The 15494-nt window shown below is 42.5% G+C and overlaps 1 protein-coding gene and 1 long non-coding RNA gene across 2 annotated transcripts; both read left to right on the plus strand.

Annotated features, from left to right (window-relative positions):
* Positions 1-9755: 9755 nt before the first annotated feature.
* LOC130102984 (uncharacterized) lies at positions 9756-10199 on the plus strand. Its single transcript, XR_008809311.1, has 3 exons — positions 9756-9870; positions 9956-10016; positions 10103-10199. It is a non-coding gene; the product is annotated as an uncharacterized LOC130102984 (long non-coding RNA).
* Positions 10200-12429: 2230 nt separating this feature from the next.
* erh (ERH mRNA splicing and mitosis factor) lies at positions 12430-13923 on the plus strand. The gene is made up of 4 exons (XM_056269197.1): positions 12430-12580; positions 13226-13313; positions 13420-13540; positions 13636-13923. The coding sequence occupies exons 1-4, from the start codon at positions 12578-12580 to the stop codon at positions 13736-13738; spliced, it is 315 nt and encodes a 104-aa protein (XP_056125172.1). The 5' UTR covers positions 12430-12577; the 3' UTR covers positions 13739-13923.
* The last annotated feature ends 1571 nt before the right edge of the window (positions 13924-15494 follow it).

The raw sequence follows: 15494 nt of genomic DNA on the forward strand, positions 1-15494 counted from the left end.
TTGTACTCCGAGGTCCGCACCCTCCTGCGGGGGATGCTGGATAAGGGAATCATCCGGGAGAGCAGTAGTCCCTGGGCTGCGCCCATTGTCTTAGTACGGAAGAAGACCGGCTCCTGGCGGTTCTGTGTGGACTACCGGAAGTTAAATCTGGTGACTAAGAGAGATGCTTTCCCGTTGCCCCGAGTGGAGGACTCCCTCACGAGCCTGACACAAGCGGCCTGGTATTCTACTCTTGATTTGGCCAGTGGATATTGGCAGGTGGAGGTGGATGAGCGGGACCGGGAGAAGACGGCTTTCACTACCCCCTTTGGGCTCTATGAGTGGGACCGGATGCCGTTCGGCCTGTGCAACGCTCCAGCCACATTCCAACGGTTGATGCAGCGTTGTTTGGGCGGCCGGCTGATGGAGTCCACCCTAGTATACCTGGACGACGTGATTGTCTATTCCCCAGATTTCGAGTCCCACCTGCAGCATCTCGAACAAGTCTTCTACTCCTTGGAGAAATATGGGCTGAAGCTCCAGCCGGAAAAATGCCAGCTCTTCCAGAAGGAGGTGAAGTTCTTGGGTCATATCGTGAGTGCAGCAGGGATTGCGGTTGACCCAGAGAAGGTATCAGTCGTCCAGGAGTGGACAGCGCCCAAGACCGTACGCCAGGTCAGATCCTTCCTGGGCTTTGTAGGATACTACAGGCGGTTCATAAAAGGCTTCTCCCACATCGCCAAGCCCATAAACCAGCTGTTAGGGGGCACCGGACGGTCCCGGGGCCGGGGATCTCCTCCAATCCCGTGGGATCCAGCCTGTGAAGCTGCCTTCCAGCAGCTTAAGCAAGAACTGCTGCAAGCCCCGATTCTGGCCTATGCCGACTTCACTCAACCCTTCGTCCTATACACCGATGCCAGCAATCTGGGTCTGGGAGCTGTACTGGCCCAGAAGCAGCAGGGCAACGAGAGAGTCATCGCGTATGCCAGTCGAAGCTTACATCCGGCTGAGAAAAACGATGCAAACTACAGTTCCTTTAAGCTTGAGTTGCTGGCGATGAAGTGGGCGCTGAGCGAGAAGTTCAAGGACTATCTGTGGGGAGCGAAGGTGCTCGTTGTGAGTGACAATAACCCCCTGGTACATCTACAGACCGCCAAGCTGGGGGCGGTTGAGCAGAGGTGGGTGGCACAGTTGGCCAATTACGACTACCAGCTGCAGTATCGGCCAGGAAAAGAGCACACCAACGCTGATGTACTGTCCAGACTTCCTGAAGCGCGATCTGTGGGTCAAACATCAGCGCTGAACGTGGGACGTGAGGAAGGACTGATGGTGGGCATTGTGGAGGCACCAGGCCAACCACCGGTCGAACCCCCTGCAAATTGGGGATGGGACCCACAGCGTTGGAGGATGTGGCAGGAGGAGGACGAAGACTTGAGGCTGGTACGAACTTGGCTGAGTGAAGGAGCTTGGCCCGAAGGAGAGGAACGCCGGAACCAGACACGGGTGGTGAGGGGGCTGCTGGGACAGAAAGAGAGGCTCTTCCTGGAAGAAGAGGTGATTTATAGGTCCCTCCAGGATCCGGCTCGGGGCGAGGAGGTCTGCCAGGTAGTAGTCCCCGAAGGGCGTTGTCATTCCCTGTTACAAGCATATCATTCCAAACTGGGACATCAAGGGCAAGAAAGGACATTGTCTCTGCTACGGCGGTACTTCTACTGGCCTGGGATGGAGGGGACCACGAGGACTTACCTTCAGGGGTTCCCACGCTGCATGCTATTCAAGGCAAGGAAGGAGGTACGAGCCCCATTGGTGCCGATTCGGGCTAAGGCCCCACTGCACATCGTAGCCATGGACTACTTGACGCTGGGACGACCGATGGATCGGATACAGAACATCCTTGTAGTAACTGACTTGTTCACGAAATACGCCTGGGCCATTCCAACCCTGGATCAGACTGCCACTACCACCGCCAATGCCTTGTGGAGGTATGTTATTCAGCCATTCGGGTGTCCCGAAATACTCCACGCTGATCAAGGGCCCAACTTCAAATCTCGGGTGATCCACGAACTGTGTCGCTTGTACGGGTGTAAGAAGACCCACACCACCCCATATCACCCTCAAGGGAATGGGGGGTGCGAAAGGATGAATCAGACACTGCTAAGTCTCTTGGGGACCCTGGAAGGAGAGCAGCAAGGCCACTGGGCGGACAAACTTCCGATGCTGGTCCAGCCGTACAATAACAGCGTGCATAGCACCACCGGGTATGCCCCGACCTACCTGATGTTCGGGAGACACGTGAGACTGCCTACCGATCTGCTGTTAGGAGCTGCTCCAGCGGAGGGGGGGGGGCAGCCTGACAGAGTGGGTGGCAAGGCATCACCAGCGCCTTCACAATGCTTACGAACAGGTTTCGGACCGGATAAATCAAGCAGCAGTGAAGAATAAGAGGCTGTACGATCGAACAGCTCGGGAGGCACCGTTACTACCGGGAGAAAGAGTGCTGGTACGGGACAATCGTCGTCAAGGGAAGGGAAAACTGAGCGATCGATGGGAGTCCCAACCATACGTGGTTCAACGACAGCCGCACCCAGATCAACCGGTATACGCTATCCGCCCAGAAGGGAGAGCTGGCCCAGAGCGAGTGCTACATCGAAACTTGATCCGTCCATGTCCAAATTATCCGAAACCAACAGACAGCAATCCCCCGGTTGAAACGCCACCGATGCCCTTGCTGCTAGGTTGGGCGGTGGTCCCAAGGGGACTGGGCGCAGAGCCGCACCAGGTGGACCCTGCCTCACCGCCGAGACGGTCCCAGCGGGGGAATCGAGGCCAGCCCCCAGTGCGGTATGGAGACTGGGTTGCCGAGCCCCGTTCTAGGGACTAGAACGGGTTGGTGGGGGGGTATGTCACAAGGTGACAAGTCTAGCGGAACCAATTTCCGCTAGGAGTGTGTTTCCCCCCGGGACGATTTCGCCGGCACACCGGGCTGGTTCACTTGTTGTCAGTTGCCATGACAGCGGCAGCTGATGAGGCAAGTGGTAACAGGTGCTGACGATTGAACTGAGGATCAGCGATAGGGCTTCGGGGCTGGAGGAAACATTTAAAAGGAAAGGGAAGAGGGAATTGGGTGTGGTACTCCCCCGGGAGAATTAGTTTCTTTGACTGTGGCTGAATTCGCTGGGATCTTTGGAGAGGGCTGTGAGGATTTGGCTGGCTGAAGGGTGCAACGGTGATTCGTGTGAGTACACGCTGGAAACGTGAACTGGATGGAAAGTTGGAGAAGTGGGGAGATACAGTCAAGACTGGAGAACGCCATCATTCCTGAGAGGAAGTTAAGTAATAAAACATCGAATCTGTGTGAATGCATGTCCTGCACTGAGTTGAACAAAGAATTGTGAAGTGTATTGATCACGAGTGTAACTGTCACATAGGAGTGTGAACTGAGTCACCATTGAAATTCTGATATCTTCATCTTCTGAGTTGAACAAAGAATTGTGAAGTGCGTTGATCACGAGTGTAACTGCCACTTAAGAGTGTGGACTGAGTCATCATTGAAATCCTGGTATCTCCGTCTGAGAGTGAGAGAGTATTGAAGACGCTGTTCTCCATGCTGTGAGAAGTCATCTGCATCTCTTTATCGTCTGAGTGCTGATTCAACATAACAGTGGAAGGATTGACTATTGGGTGAGTGCTGGCCTTATTGCACTGAGAGTGAGAGTGGATATGCAGTGCCTGAATTGGAGTGTCACACAGTATTGGACTTGACGTGAGGTTGCAGTGTGTGGGTGGATATGTATATTTAACTGCCAGTATTCCACAGTGCATAATTCCGCCCAGTGTTTGCTGAACAAAGCCTCAGTGCTAGACGTGCATGTCCCGCTCGGGCTATAAGTTCTCGTTCTGATACCGAAGAGGAGTGTGTTTGCCTTGTATAAATTGCTCTGCCTGTTTAACTAGACGAATTGCCGGCTGCTGTCTTCTTGGGCGCTGCCCGTCTGAAGGAAGGATCCACCCTTGTCCCAGCGCTGTCCGCTTGGAGCCACACAGTCCAGCCGTAAGCCCGATTCTCCATTCTGCAGAGGAGCGTGCCTGCACCTGTATAAATTGCTCTGTCCGTTTAACTAGATGATTCGTCTGCTGCTGTCTTCTTGGGCGCTGCCCGTCTGAAGGAAGGATCCACCCTTGTCCCAGCGCTGTCCGCTTGGAGCCACACAGTCCAGCCGTAAGCCCGATTCTGCAGAGTGTGCCTGCACCTGTATAAATTGCTCTGTCCGTTTAACTAGATGATTCGTCTGCTGCTGTCTTCTTGGGCGCTGCCCGTCTGAAGGAAGGATCCACCCTTGTCCCAGAGCTGTTCGCTTGGAGCCACACAGTCCAGCCGTAAGCCCGATTCTGCAGCGGAGTGTGCCTGCACCTGTATAATTTGCTCTGTCTGTCCAACTGGATGATTCTTCTGTGCTGAGCATATTCGGAACGACCGACGGTCTAGGAACATACCGACCTATCTACTCACCTGTCCGGTGGAGGAGTCTCCTAGTCCTCAGTCCCGGTCCTGCCCTGCCCGGGTATCTGTCCGTCTGCATCGTGGTTAAGAAGTTCTACTTCCCCCGACACTTACCTGCTGCTGGAACGGCAGACGAATCCCTCGCCTCCCAGGGTCCAAAGCGGTTTCCCCCTTCCTGGACAGAGACACAAACTCACGTCAAGACTTTTAATTTCCTTTTTATTATTCAATAAAGATTGTTCATTTTTAATTCTACTTGTCTGTCTGGTCTCTGGTACGCTCCTCAGAGTGGTCCTGGGTTTGAGGGGTGGGTGCAGTCTGGTTTGGCCCCCCCGACCTGTGACAGGCTCTCTTGCCAAGTTTCCATCAGGCCACCACAAGAACCGAAGAAAGTCTACCTCTTCTTCAGCCACTTTAACTTGATAGAACATTGCTTCAATGTCAGCCATGAAGGCTACTGGCTCTCGCCTGAATCTCATTAGCACACCTACCAAAGAATTGGTAAGGTTAGGGCCTTGCAACAATTGACTATTAAGTGATGTTCCTTTATACGTTGCTCAGCAGTCGAACACAACTCTCAGTAATCCCTTCTTGGGATGAAACATCCCGTGATGAGGAATGTACCAAACTCTGCCATCCACACGATCTAGTTGGTGAGATGGTACCTTCTCTGCATAACCTTTAAGTACTACCTCAGCAAGAAAATGAGAGTACTGTTCATGAAACCCTTTGTTTCTTTCCAGTTTCCTTTTCAGACCATTTAATCGTTGCCTAGCGACCCCGAAGTTATCGGGTAACATGACATTACCAGTCTTGAATGGCAACTGTAGGCTATAATGTCCATCCTGGAGCGTGACACTGCGGGTCATTATGTCCACAAACCGAAGATCTTCCCTTGACATTTCTTCTTTATCAGCAGTCCTTTCACTGAAATCATAATTGAACTGGTTGTTGAGCAACTCTTCCAACTTAACCACGGAAATTCTGTTAACAGAAACCGCAGAATGCCCATCTTCATTCTTGCGGTCAACGTTTCCCTCCAAGTTCCCACTAACAACCCATCCCAGTAGGGTTTTAATGGCAAATGGCCCATTACCATGACTGTTTATTATTTCATATGGCTCAATCAACTTAGCTACATTAGTTCCAATCAGTAAATCAACGCCTGCTTGAATGTGCGGTATCTTAACCTTATCCAGGTATGACCATTTGGATAACTCCTCCTGTGTAATGATGTTTTCAGAGTCAACAGGCATCTTCTGCTGTGTATATACAGCAGGAAGTGGGAAGAAACAGTTGGCAGCTATTCCACTAATTTCCAGTCCGTCGATAACATTGCAGGAGACATATTTTTCCTGACCCATGGTACGAAGGAGAATGTAGACCCTCTTTCCGCTCAGCTTCAACTCTTTCTGTAGAGTTTCTGAACAAAAGGTAGCTGAGCTTCCAGGGTCCAGAAAAGCATAGGTCTGCCTCACGTTGTTACCTTTTATAGCTTTTACTTGAACAGGTATGATTGGCATTAAACTCCTCTCATTACCGGCCCCTGTATGACCGCAAGTTTGAGGAGACACTACTTTATGCCTTTCCTCCAACTCTTTCCCAGATACCTCCTTGCGATAGATGTGCAGGATAGTTGGATGCACTTCTCCACAAACCTCACATATCAACCGATTGTCACACTCCTTGCTCATATGTCCTGTCTTTAGACAGCCAAAACAAATTCCCTTGGCTTTCAAGAACTCAATCTTGTCTCGCTGAGTCTTCTTCTTCAAAGTAAAACATCTTTCCAATGGATGCTGATTTGCACAGAACAAACAGTTTCCATTAGACTTATTGATCTAATTATACACAGCACCACCCAGTGGACAAAAACGTTACTATCCCCCAGATGGCTCCTACAGACAGTACAACCCACTAAAGAGATGTATCCCTCACATCCTTTTAAAATAAGGCGCTGCTGTGAATAAGGTCAATGCCATCAGATTAAAAGACTAGGCATCAGACTTAATCTAATATGACTTCTCTTTTTATAGCTGCACACTGTACAATTCTCTCACTCTACAAATGTGCATTTTGCACATTCATTACAATAGAAATGTCTTGTATCAGAGTAGATCTATGCACTGGGGTTCTTTTTAGTAGTGTCTATTCTGAGAGGACCAGAGACTGGTAGTGTACTGGATAAGCAGTCACATCGTCTGTTAAAGTATTGGCATGGTAATCACCTTGGTGATTATGATGGCTATAGCGGCACCTTTGCCTTTGCTTGACTGATCGCATTAAGAGTTTTATGAGCAGACATCATTCAACTTGATGATGCACATGGACCAAAGTTCATCTGTCTTTAGTTACAATATTTATGTGTGTGCATCAATGCATTAACAACGTCTTAGAAAGGGGATTAGATTACACACATTAGATCTCACAACCCAAAAATTTGTCAAAGGTTCTGTCACAGACAGCAGGAATAAAACATAACTCAATGCAAATAATAAAATGCAGCTATTAGTTTGGGTACCAGAATAAAGGTAGGAGAAAACACTTTCCATAACTTGGATGTTCTTGATGATATCAGTTCATTTATCCAATCAAACTCTAGTGTATTTTTGTCACTCTATAAAGCTAACATATTAGTACAATTTTAGCCAATAGATAAAGTTTTTGTCTAGTAAATCATATTTCTGCTGTTATTGGAGAGTGCTATTTTGGTATTATTTATATACTTCTTTTTATTAATATTTTGAATTAGCTAATAATAATTTAATTATTCGGTTTTATTGTCACTTTAGTTTAGGTTTTAGGCATTTTTTGACATTTTTACTAAGTTTTACTAGTAATTTCTATTAAACTTTATTTATAGTTTTAGCTATTTTAGTACAACAACTTCAACTTATTTTATTTACAATCAATTAATTTTTAAACCAAAACGAGTTTTAGTAGTTAACAAACACAACACTAATGTTGCATCACCACTTGACGCCCGATGTAGATGTGTATATATAGAAGAAAAAAACAAAAGAGTAGCAGACATAAAAAGAAAGAGCTTAAACAAGGAGGGGATTAAACAAACTGGATTTAACAAATTAGTCAGAGAGACGCGAGAGAGGATTGCAGTCTGTGTTGGTCCGTGTTTCTGTATCAATTTTCCTCTCATTTGTTTGATGAATATTGTATAGGACTGAAGCAACACAACAGTATGACACAACAGCAGGAGAAGTTGGAGACTCTGATGAGGAGTATGGAGGTCCTGCTTAGAGAGGTGGAGCAGCTCCGTGAGCACTGTGGGCATTACAACCTGGAGCTGAGTCGCCACATCACAGAGCTCCGCTTGGAGAACCGAATACTGACTGAGAAATACAATGCCCTTGACAAGGAGCTGCAGGAGGCCTTGGAGACCGTCAAGGACCTCCAGGACACCAAATACGCTTTGGATGCCAAAGAAAGACAGGCAGGGAAGCTCAACCGACAGCTCTGATGGAACAGATATGCAGTGACTGGAGCCACTTTTTATTTTATTTTTTTAACAGTTTTCATGGTAATCAACATGGCTTTCTTAGTTGTCTCTGCATTTTAAAATTGAGATACAAGAAAATATTTTAACTTTCTCAAAAATTCCTTTTACAGATCTTTAAATGTTATAGGCACCTAAGCAATGCAGCTTTGTTGATTCAAGTATCAGAGGGTTTTCTTCCACATAAGTACGACGTGGTCTCTGGATCGTAGCTGTTGGGGTGTAAGTGAAGCCAATGTAGGTAAATGACTCCTTCACAATGACAACCACCATCTGTCATTTTGGTTGCTGTATAGGGAAAGGGATTAAAGTAGCACCTTTGAGGATTGAGTGTCACAGAGCGCTTCCACCCCTATGATTTAATACTATATGTTTAGTGGCACTAAGGAACATCTTTGGTTAGAACATTGAAAAAAGCCTGACTGTGACATCTGTCACACATCACACAATTATGCTTTCATAATCATGCTGTATCTTGCTTTCATAATATTTTTTTGGGGCTCTGGCCCCATCACCCCATTAGTAGACAGTGGCAGGTCAAATGCCTCTTGCAAGTCTTGTATCTTTCTGTAAAGCTGATTTGAAACATGTATTGAAAAAATGTACACTTGACCTCTGACCTTTCTTCTAAAGCACTGCAAAATTATAAAATGATAATGGAACTAGTTTAAATAAACAGATATTGTGTATAACTCAAACTATGTTTTTCATTTTTACCGAACAGTTTTGAATGATGAAGTGTGATCACGATCTCAGACTAAATCAGATTTGTGCAGTAGTCAGGCATGATGTTGTCTCCCAAGAGGGGTTAATTGTAACTTGATATGAGTCGTGTGTATTGGTACGTTTGTGTACGTGTGCACAAAGGAAGAGATATTTAGTCTTGAGTGAATGGACATCAGTGTCACGAGTCACGACTGTCTCGCTGTGACTGGGTGAACTTGGCATTTTCGAGGTAAGACAGTGAGAAGGTAAGTGACTTCATTATAGATGTTTCAATGTTTTGTGAATTTGTGGTCAACAAAAATTCTTATGTTGAAGATGATGCTCCACTCTCTTCTCGGGATCTTGTGCTCGATCTCTGCAGTTTTCTGTGTAAGTAAAACAACATTAACACATGTGCTCAAGAATTAATATAATTGCAGAAATGACTGTCTAGTCAGATTTTTGCTCTTCAGTAAATGTTTTCCCAGCTAACAAATGTTCTAAAAACATTGTGGGAACACAGGGATTTGCAATATTTCTAAAATGTTACAATATTCAGTTTTCTTGTTGTGATTAGAACGTTATTTAAGATGTTATGATAATGTTAGTACATTCTCCTGCTGAACATACATCATTCTTTGAATGCTTATTTGTAATATTCCAAGAAATTTAATGTCAACATTTATCAAGTAAATACGTTTTTTTTTTTTCCTGAAAATGTTGTTCTCAGAATGTTTATGAGAACATTTAGGTAAAAACAACATCATAAAGACATTTCAAGAACATTTCTCTCAACAACATGAGAACGCAATATTAATAATATTATAAGAACATTTTTTAAATGTTATTTAAAGAACGTTTTACTTAACATTTACATAACCTTTACAAAACATTAGTGAACGTTGTGGGAATGCTCCCTGTTTGCTGGAATGTCAGAGGAGAGAATCAGATCAACTAACTTTGTTCTTTTCACCAAGAATGTGTAAGGGATCCATATAAAATGGTTTTGTCTATATCAGATGAATTTGTCCCCACCATGATAGACAGTGTGTTTGCTGTAGGTGAGGCAGCCGTCTGATGATTACTGGGGTGAGTACGGTCCGTACAGAGCCTGCAGCCGCACATGTGGCACCGGAGTAGCTATGAGAACCAGGGTCTGCAACACCATGAGGTGGGTGAACACCTGTGTGTTTAGTACATTTGAAACCCTTTTCTTTATAGCTTTCTTAACTCATCTTCTGTCTTTTATTATTAAGGACGGATGGTGGACACAATTGCGTGGGACCATCCAAGTCCTACAAACTCTGTAACACACAGGTAAACAACTTAACACACAATCAAATGCACACACATATCTTTAATATAAGTTTTTTAGAGTGCTATAACTTTTGTCCTCTGTAAAGGAATGCCCTGTTGGAGCTCGAGATTTTCGTGAAGAACAGTGTTCTCAGTTTGACCGAATGGAGTTCCAGGGAAAACGTTACACCTGGCAGCCATATTATGGAGGTAAGACAAGGCGAAATGTACAATTTCATTTTATTGATTATACAGTTTTTTTTGTATGAGGACGTTACGTTAGTAAGTTTATTTGTATATTTGAGCTGTAACAGCTAATGTTTTTAAAGGGTTAGTTCACCCAAAAATGAAAATTAAGTCATGAATTACTCACCCCCATGCTGTACCAACCCCGTAAGACCTTCGTTCGTCTTCGGAACACAAATGAAGATATTTATGATTAAATCTGAGAGGTTTATCACTGCTACATGGGCTCCCTAAGGGAACGAAACTTGACGACCCAGAAAGTCATTAAAGAAAATGTTTAAATATTCCATGTCGCAACAGTGGCTCAACTATAAGTTTATCAAGTGACGAGAATACTTTTTGTGCGAAAAAACAAACAAAAATAACGACTTTATTCGACTATTCCTTTTCTTCCTTGTAGGCCTGAAACGAGACTTCAAGAGATTTCCACGACGCGCACGCGCGAGAACTTAACTGAAGTAGTTGAAGGATATGGCAATTCTCGCGCATGCGTCGTGGAAATCTCTTGAAGTCTCGTTTCAGGCCTACAAGGAAGAAAAGGAATAGTCGAATAAAGTCGTTATTTTTGTTTGTTTTTTCGCACAAAAAGTATTCTCGTCACTTGATAAACTTATAGTTGAGCCACTGTTGCGACATGGAATATTTAAACATTTTCTTTAATGACTTTCTGGGTCGTCAAGTTTCGTTCCCTTAGGGAGCCCATGTAGCAGTGATAAACCTCTCAGGTTTATCACTGTAGTTTATCATTGTAGTTTAAGATAAACACATTTACTTTAAAGTATTAAGCATAAAAACAGGGGGTTTTTTGTTTTTTTACATATTTCAATCTCAACTGTTTCATCAATTCCATGAAAATAAATTTGCTGTTTAGAATTAAGCTAAAATAATTTTCCTTTTCTTTATGTTTCTATATCCATATACTTTGTACTTCAAATGTATACTCTTGCTAAGCCATTAAAGTGCTAACACAAACTGAGAACACTGATTTTTTATGATTCCATCCAAGAATTTACCAGAATAAATCTCTTGTAGCCTACAGAATTTGAGACAATCTTGCATGCACATTTCTGTTTTTATTTTATTAGTTTATTTAACAGGGACAGTGCACATTACAGTAAATGTCCCAGGGTTAGCCTTCAGGCTATTTTTCATCTGTAGGTTCTGGACAGAATGTTACAAAGTCGCCCTGAAAACAAATATCAAATGTAAAGTCAAAATGAAGAAAATTTGTAAAATTATGGTATAAACATACACAAAACAAACAAATAAAAAACTAAGCAAAAGCACAGACATAAAAAGGATGCACATTATATTAGGCTACATCTAACACAAAACAAAACTATATTGTTGCAAAAGATAAAGCCATTATTTGCTGATCATTACAACAGGCCTCCTATGTTTTAAACCCTCATTGCCCTCGAATTTGAACATTTTGGAGTTCTTCTTCTCTTATTAAATGGCGGATTGCAAACAACTTTTAGGTGCATACCGCCACCTACTGTACTGGAGTGTGTATCATCATGTCATTTTACAATTATTTAAATTCTACTCCACAACCCTGTGTCTTTAAAAAATTTTTTAAACACTGCCTTCCTGGTGATTCTTATCTCCTCTCCCTCTCCTTCTGATCCCAGTATCCCTACCAGATTCCACTCCCGCCCTGCCTCCTGAACCTTATCTTTAAACACCCGTCTTTCCACCTCATTCAATGTACAGTACAATTACATGTTCAACGTTTTCTTTAACCCCACAGGTTTCACAGTTCTCACTATTCCTTTTCCCCATTAAAAATAATGTGTCATTCAGCCCCGTGTGATACACTCTGAGTCTTGTCATTACAATTTCCTCTCTCTTGGTCCTTTCCATGTAATTCTTTATACTGACAAATTTTTTGTATTTTATAATATCTCCTCCCTTTCCTGTCTTCCTCCCACCATTTCTGCCATACTTCAAGTCTATTCATCTTAACCACCGCTTTTCCTTCGCCTTTAACTAATGGAATTGTAACTGGTATTAGCTTTAACAATGCGGCTCTTTAGCCAGTTTGTCTGCAATCTCGTTCCCTTTTACCCCCTCATGTGCTGGCACCCAACAAAACTGTACATCTAGATCTTCTCTGACCGATGTCACATTTTGGAGTTAAAATCATAGGTTAAAATAAATTCCCTTTTGTGTAACGTGACACACGCTTTTATTTTGAAAAGCCAAATCGTCACCGCCACTACCGGAAGTGAATGTTCGTTGCACATTTATGCTCTTTCTGTTGCTGCTCTCAGTGAACAGCCGTCAGCGGTTAGCACATAATTCATCGCGACTTTTAGATACCAGGAGCAGATATGGTATGCATTTCAGGTCTATATTTTGAATTATGGTATACATTGTTGTCGTTTGTCTGTTTAGAAAACCGTGTTTTATCGTGTACCTTGACACGGTAAAAGATGAACGCGGGCAGCTAACGTTAGCAGCAGTGTAGCAAGGCAACGTCGAATATTAAGGAAATTGAAGTTCGCTGGAATGTTTCTACATTCTCTTTCTACATAGTTAAGCACTTTGTTTAAAGTGTGAATTTAAACAAACTAGTTTTTAAGTTCACCCGTGGTAGTATCTGTCTTCTTAGTAAGAAGCATCTAGACTGTTTTGTTCTGGGGGAGGGTTGGAGTCCAACAGCTGGTGTTTTTAGAGTCTTATTCCAGAGATTCCGTGTGAATATTTGAGCGAGTTATATTTAATTTTACTTAGTTCATTTGACAAACGAGAATATCAGATTAAGATGTCATCCATTTTATATAAATGTGATCTATTAATTTCATTGTCAGATGTAAAATAGCACTAGCAAGTTATTAGCAGTAGAGGGCTCCACATTATTAGATACTTTCTGGTGATTTTACGGTATATTTGGTCTTTCTAATAAACTTTTTATGCATTTTTGTTCTTTAACATATATCATTTACTTAAACTTGTTTTTGTTTCTTCCTGATGTTCAGTCTCACACTATTCTGCTGGTGCAGCCCACCAAGAGACCAGAAGGCAGAACATATGCAGACTATGAGTCTGTCAACGAATGCATGGAAGGTAGGATGTTTCTATCATTTTTAATGGACAAGAAAATAATGTCATGAACTATTCTAATGCATTTAATTCATAATATTTAACACCCCCTCCCTCCTCCAAAAAAAAGGAGTCTGTAAGATGTATGAAGAGCATCTGAAGAGGATGAATCCCAACAGTCCCTCCATCACATATGACATAAGCCAGTTATTCGACTTTGTTGATGATCTTGCTGACCTCAGCTGTCTTGTGTAAGTAATCACACTTTTTACACAACAGTGCATAACTAACACATAAGCTCTCACCAATCATATCCATTTCTCTGACTCTCTGGTCGTTCAAACAGGTACAGGGCAGACACGCAAACCTACCAGCCCTACAACAAAGACTGGATCAAAGAAAAGATCTACGTGCTGCTGAGGCGTCAAGCCCAGCAGGCAGGAAAATAAGAAGTGTAAAAGGCTGAATTATTTCTAAAGCTAGTCCCCAACTGTATCAGAACTACGCTACATCACAATAGAAACATAGAAGAACCAAGTGGTGAAGTGATGCCGCTTAGTTCAGATTTTGTTGAATGCATGTTTATTCAGTCAGTATGTCAAAGAATCGATTGAAAATATTTTGCATTTTAAATCGAATTTTTGTAACCGGAGTTAGGGACTTGGGATATTTATCAGACTAGAGGGTAAAATTGGGGGGGGGGGGGGCGACAATCCCTCTCAATTTATGTATTTTCTTGTGTTTTTTATTGTGGTTTAATTTTTTTATTTTTATTCAGTAAAGTATAAAACTTACACATTTCAGATTATGGAGATAGTTCTGAGTCATCTTATCCCAACTTTTGTCCTCAGTACTGTTACAGGTTTTGTTGACCCTCTCTGTTTTGTGTATGTATCCAGTAGTCACCACTGGAAAATAATAAAACATTTCTCACAAAATCTTAATGTCAATACTGTTTTTTTTTTCACAGCAAGGATGCATTAAATGTATCAAAAGTGACGAAGACATAATGTTACAAAACATTTTTATTTAAAATAAATGCTTTTCTTTTGAACTTGAAAGAATACTAAGCATAAACTGTTTTCAACATTGGTAATACATTTTTATTGAACACTAAATCATTGTATTAGAATGATTTCTGAAGAATCATGTGACACAAGACTGGAAAAATTCAGCTTTTATTTTAAATCGTAATAAAATAAGGACAATATTGCTGTTTTACTGTATTTTAAACAAATAAATGTTAAGGGTAAGCGACTGCTCATCTTTATATAGCTATTTTCTGGAACAAAAGCATGACTGTCCGTCCTGTTTTTTGTTGTTGTTTTTTTTAACTCTCAGCAGCACTGCTATACTGTGGCATGAATGTACTGTTCTGCAGCTACAGGGGTAATTGTTCAAATAAGAACTTGCTGAACAAATTCCTCTGTGAAATACAGTACGGAAGTTGCTACAATTCCCGCATTCCTGCCCCGCTTTACCTGTTGTACAACAACTTTTATGAGTTCTTTGCAGTCTATAAGCAACCTTTTCTATTGTTGATGAAAACTAATTTTTGCCTTCATTTAATTTTTCAAGATTCAAAACAACCTTTGTCCTGTAAAGCATTACACCGATTGTGTAATTACTGAGACCACTAGTTGCTGAAACCTATTGGAGTGACATTTGTGATCATGCTTGGTGCTGTATTGAAAACCCCAAAAGGTTTCATTCTGTTCTGTTGGTTAGTTACATGATCTGCTGTGTATTTGCATTGTTCTTGGAAAGTTACCAAAGTAACTTTTGAGGAAGCACATACATTTTGTTTATGACTTAACCAAGGAAACAGCTGAGTGCAGGACTTCAAAGTACTATAGGAACACAGTAACTCTAGATACAAGTATAGGATAAAGCTGCAACAATTTCTATTTTGTAACAGATTTGCAATCTGTACAGTCTGGCTTGATCTGTGAGATGATAGTAATGATGTGCTCTGGTTTCAGGCACACTCTTGCATTGGAAAAATGTAGATTGACTGTAGTGTTATCATATATCATCGTACATATATGATAATATCATATATATTATCATATATGTACACGGACCGACACACATTCGTGGACACACTCTAGATTTACTTATCAGTAAGGGTCTAAACATCTCATCGATTGTTATTAAGGATGTAGCACTGTCTGATCATTTCTGTATTTTCTTTGATATATTGAT

Source organism: Rhinichthys klamathensis, unplaced genomic scaffold, assembly GCF_029890125.1.
Source record: "Rhinichthys klamathensis goyatoka isolate OS25496 unplaced genomic scaffold, OSU_Roscu_1.1 h1tg000281l_1, whole genome shotgun sequence".
NCBI lineage: Eukaryota > Metazoa > Chordata > Actinopteri > Cypriniformes > Leuciscidae > Rhinichthys > Rhinichthys klamathensis.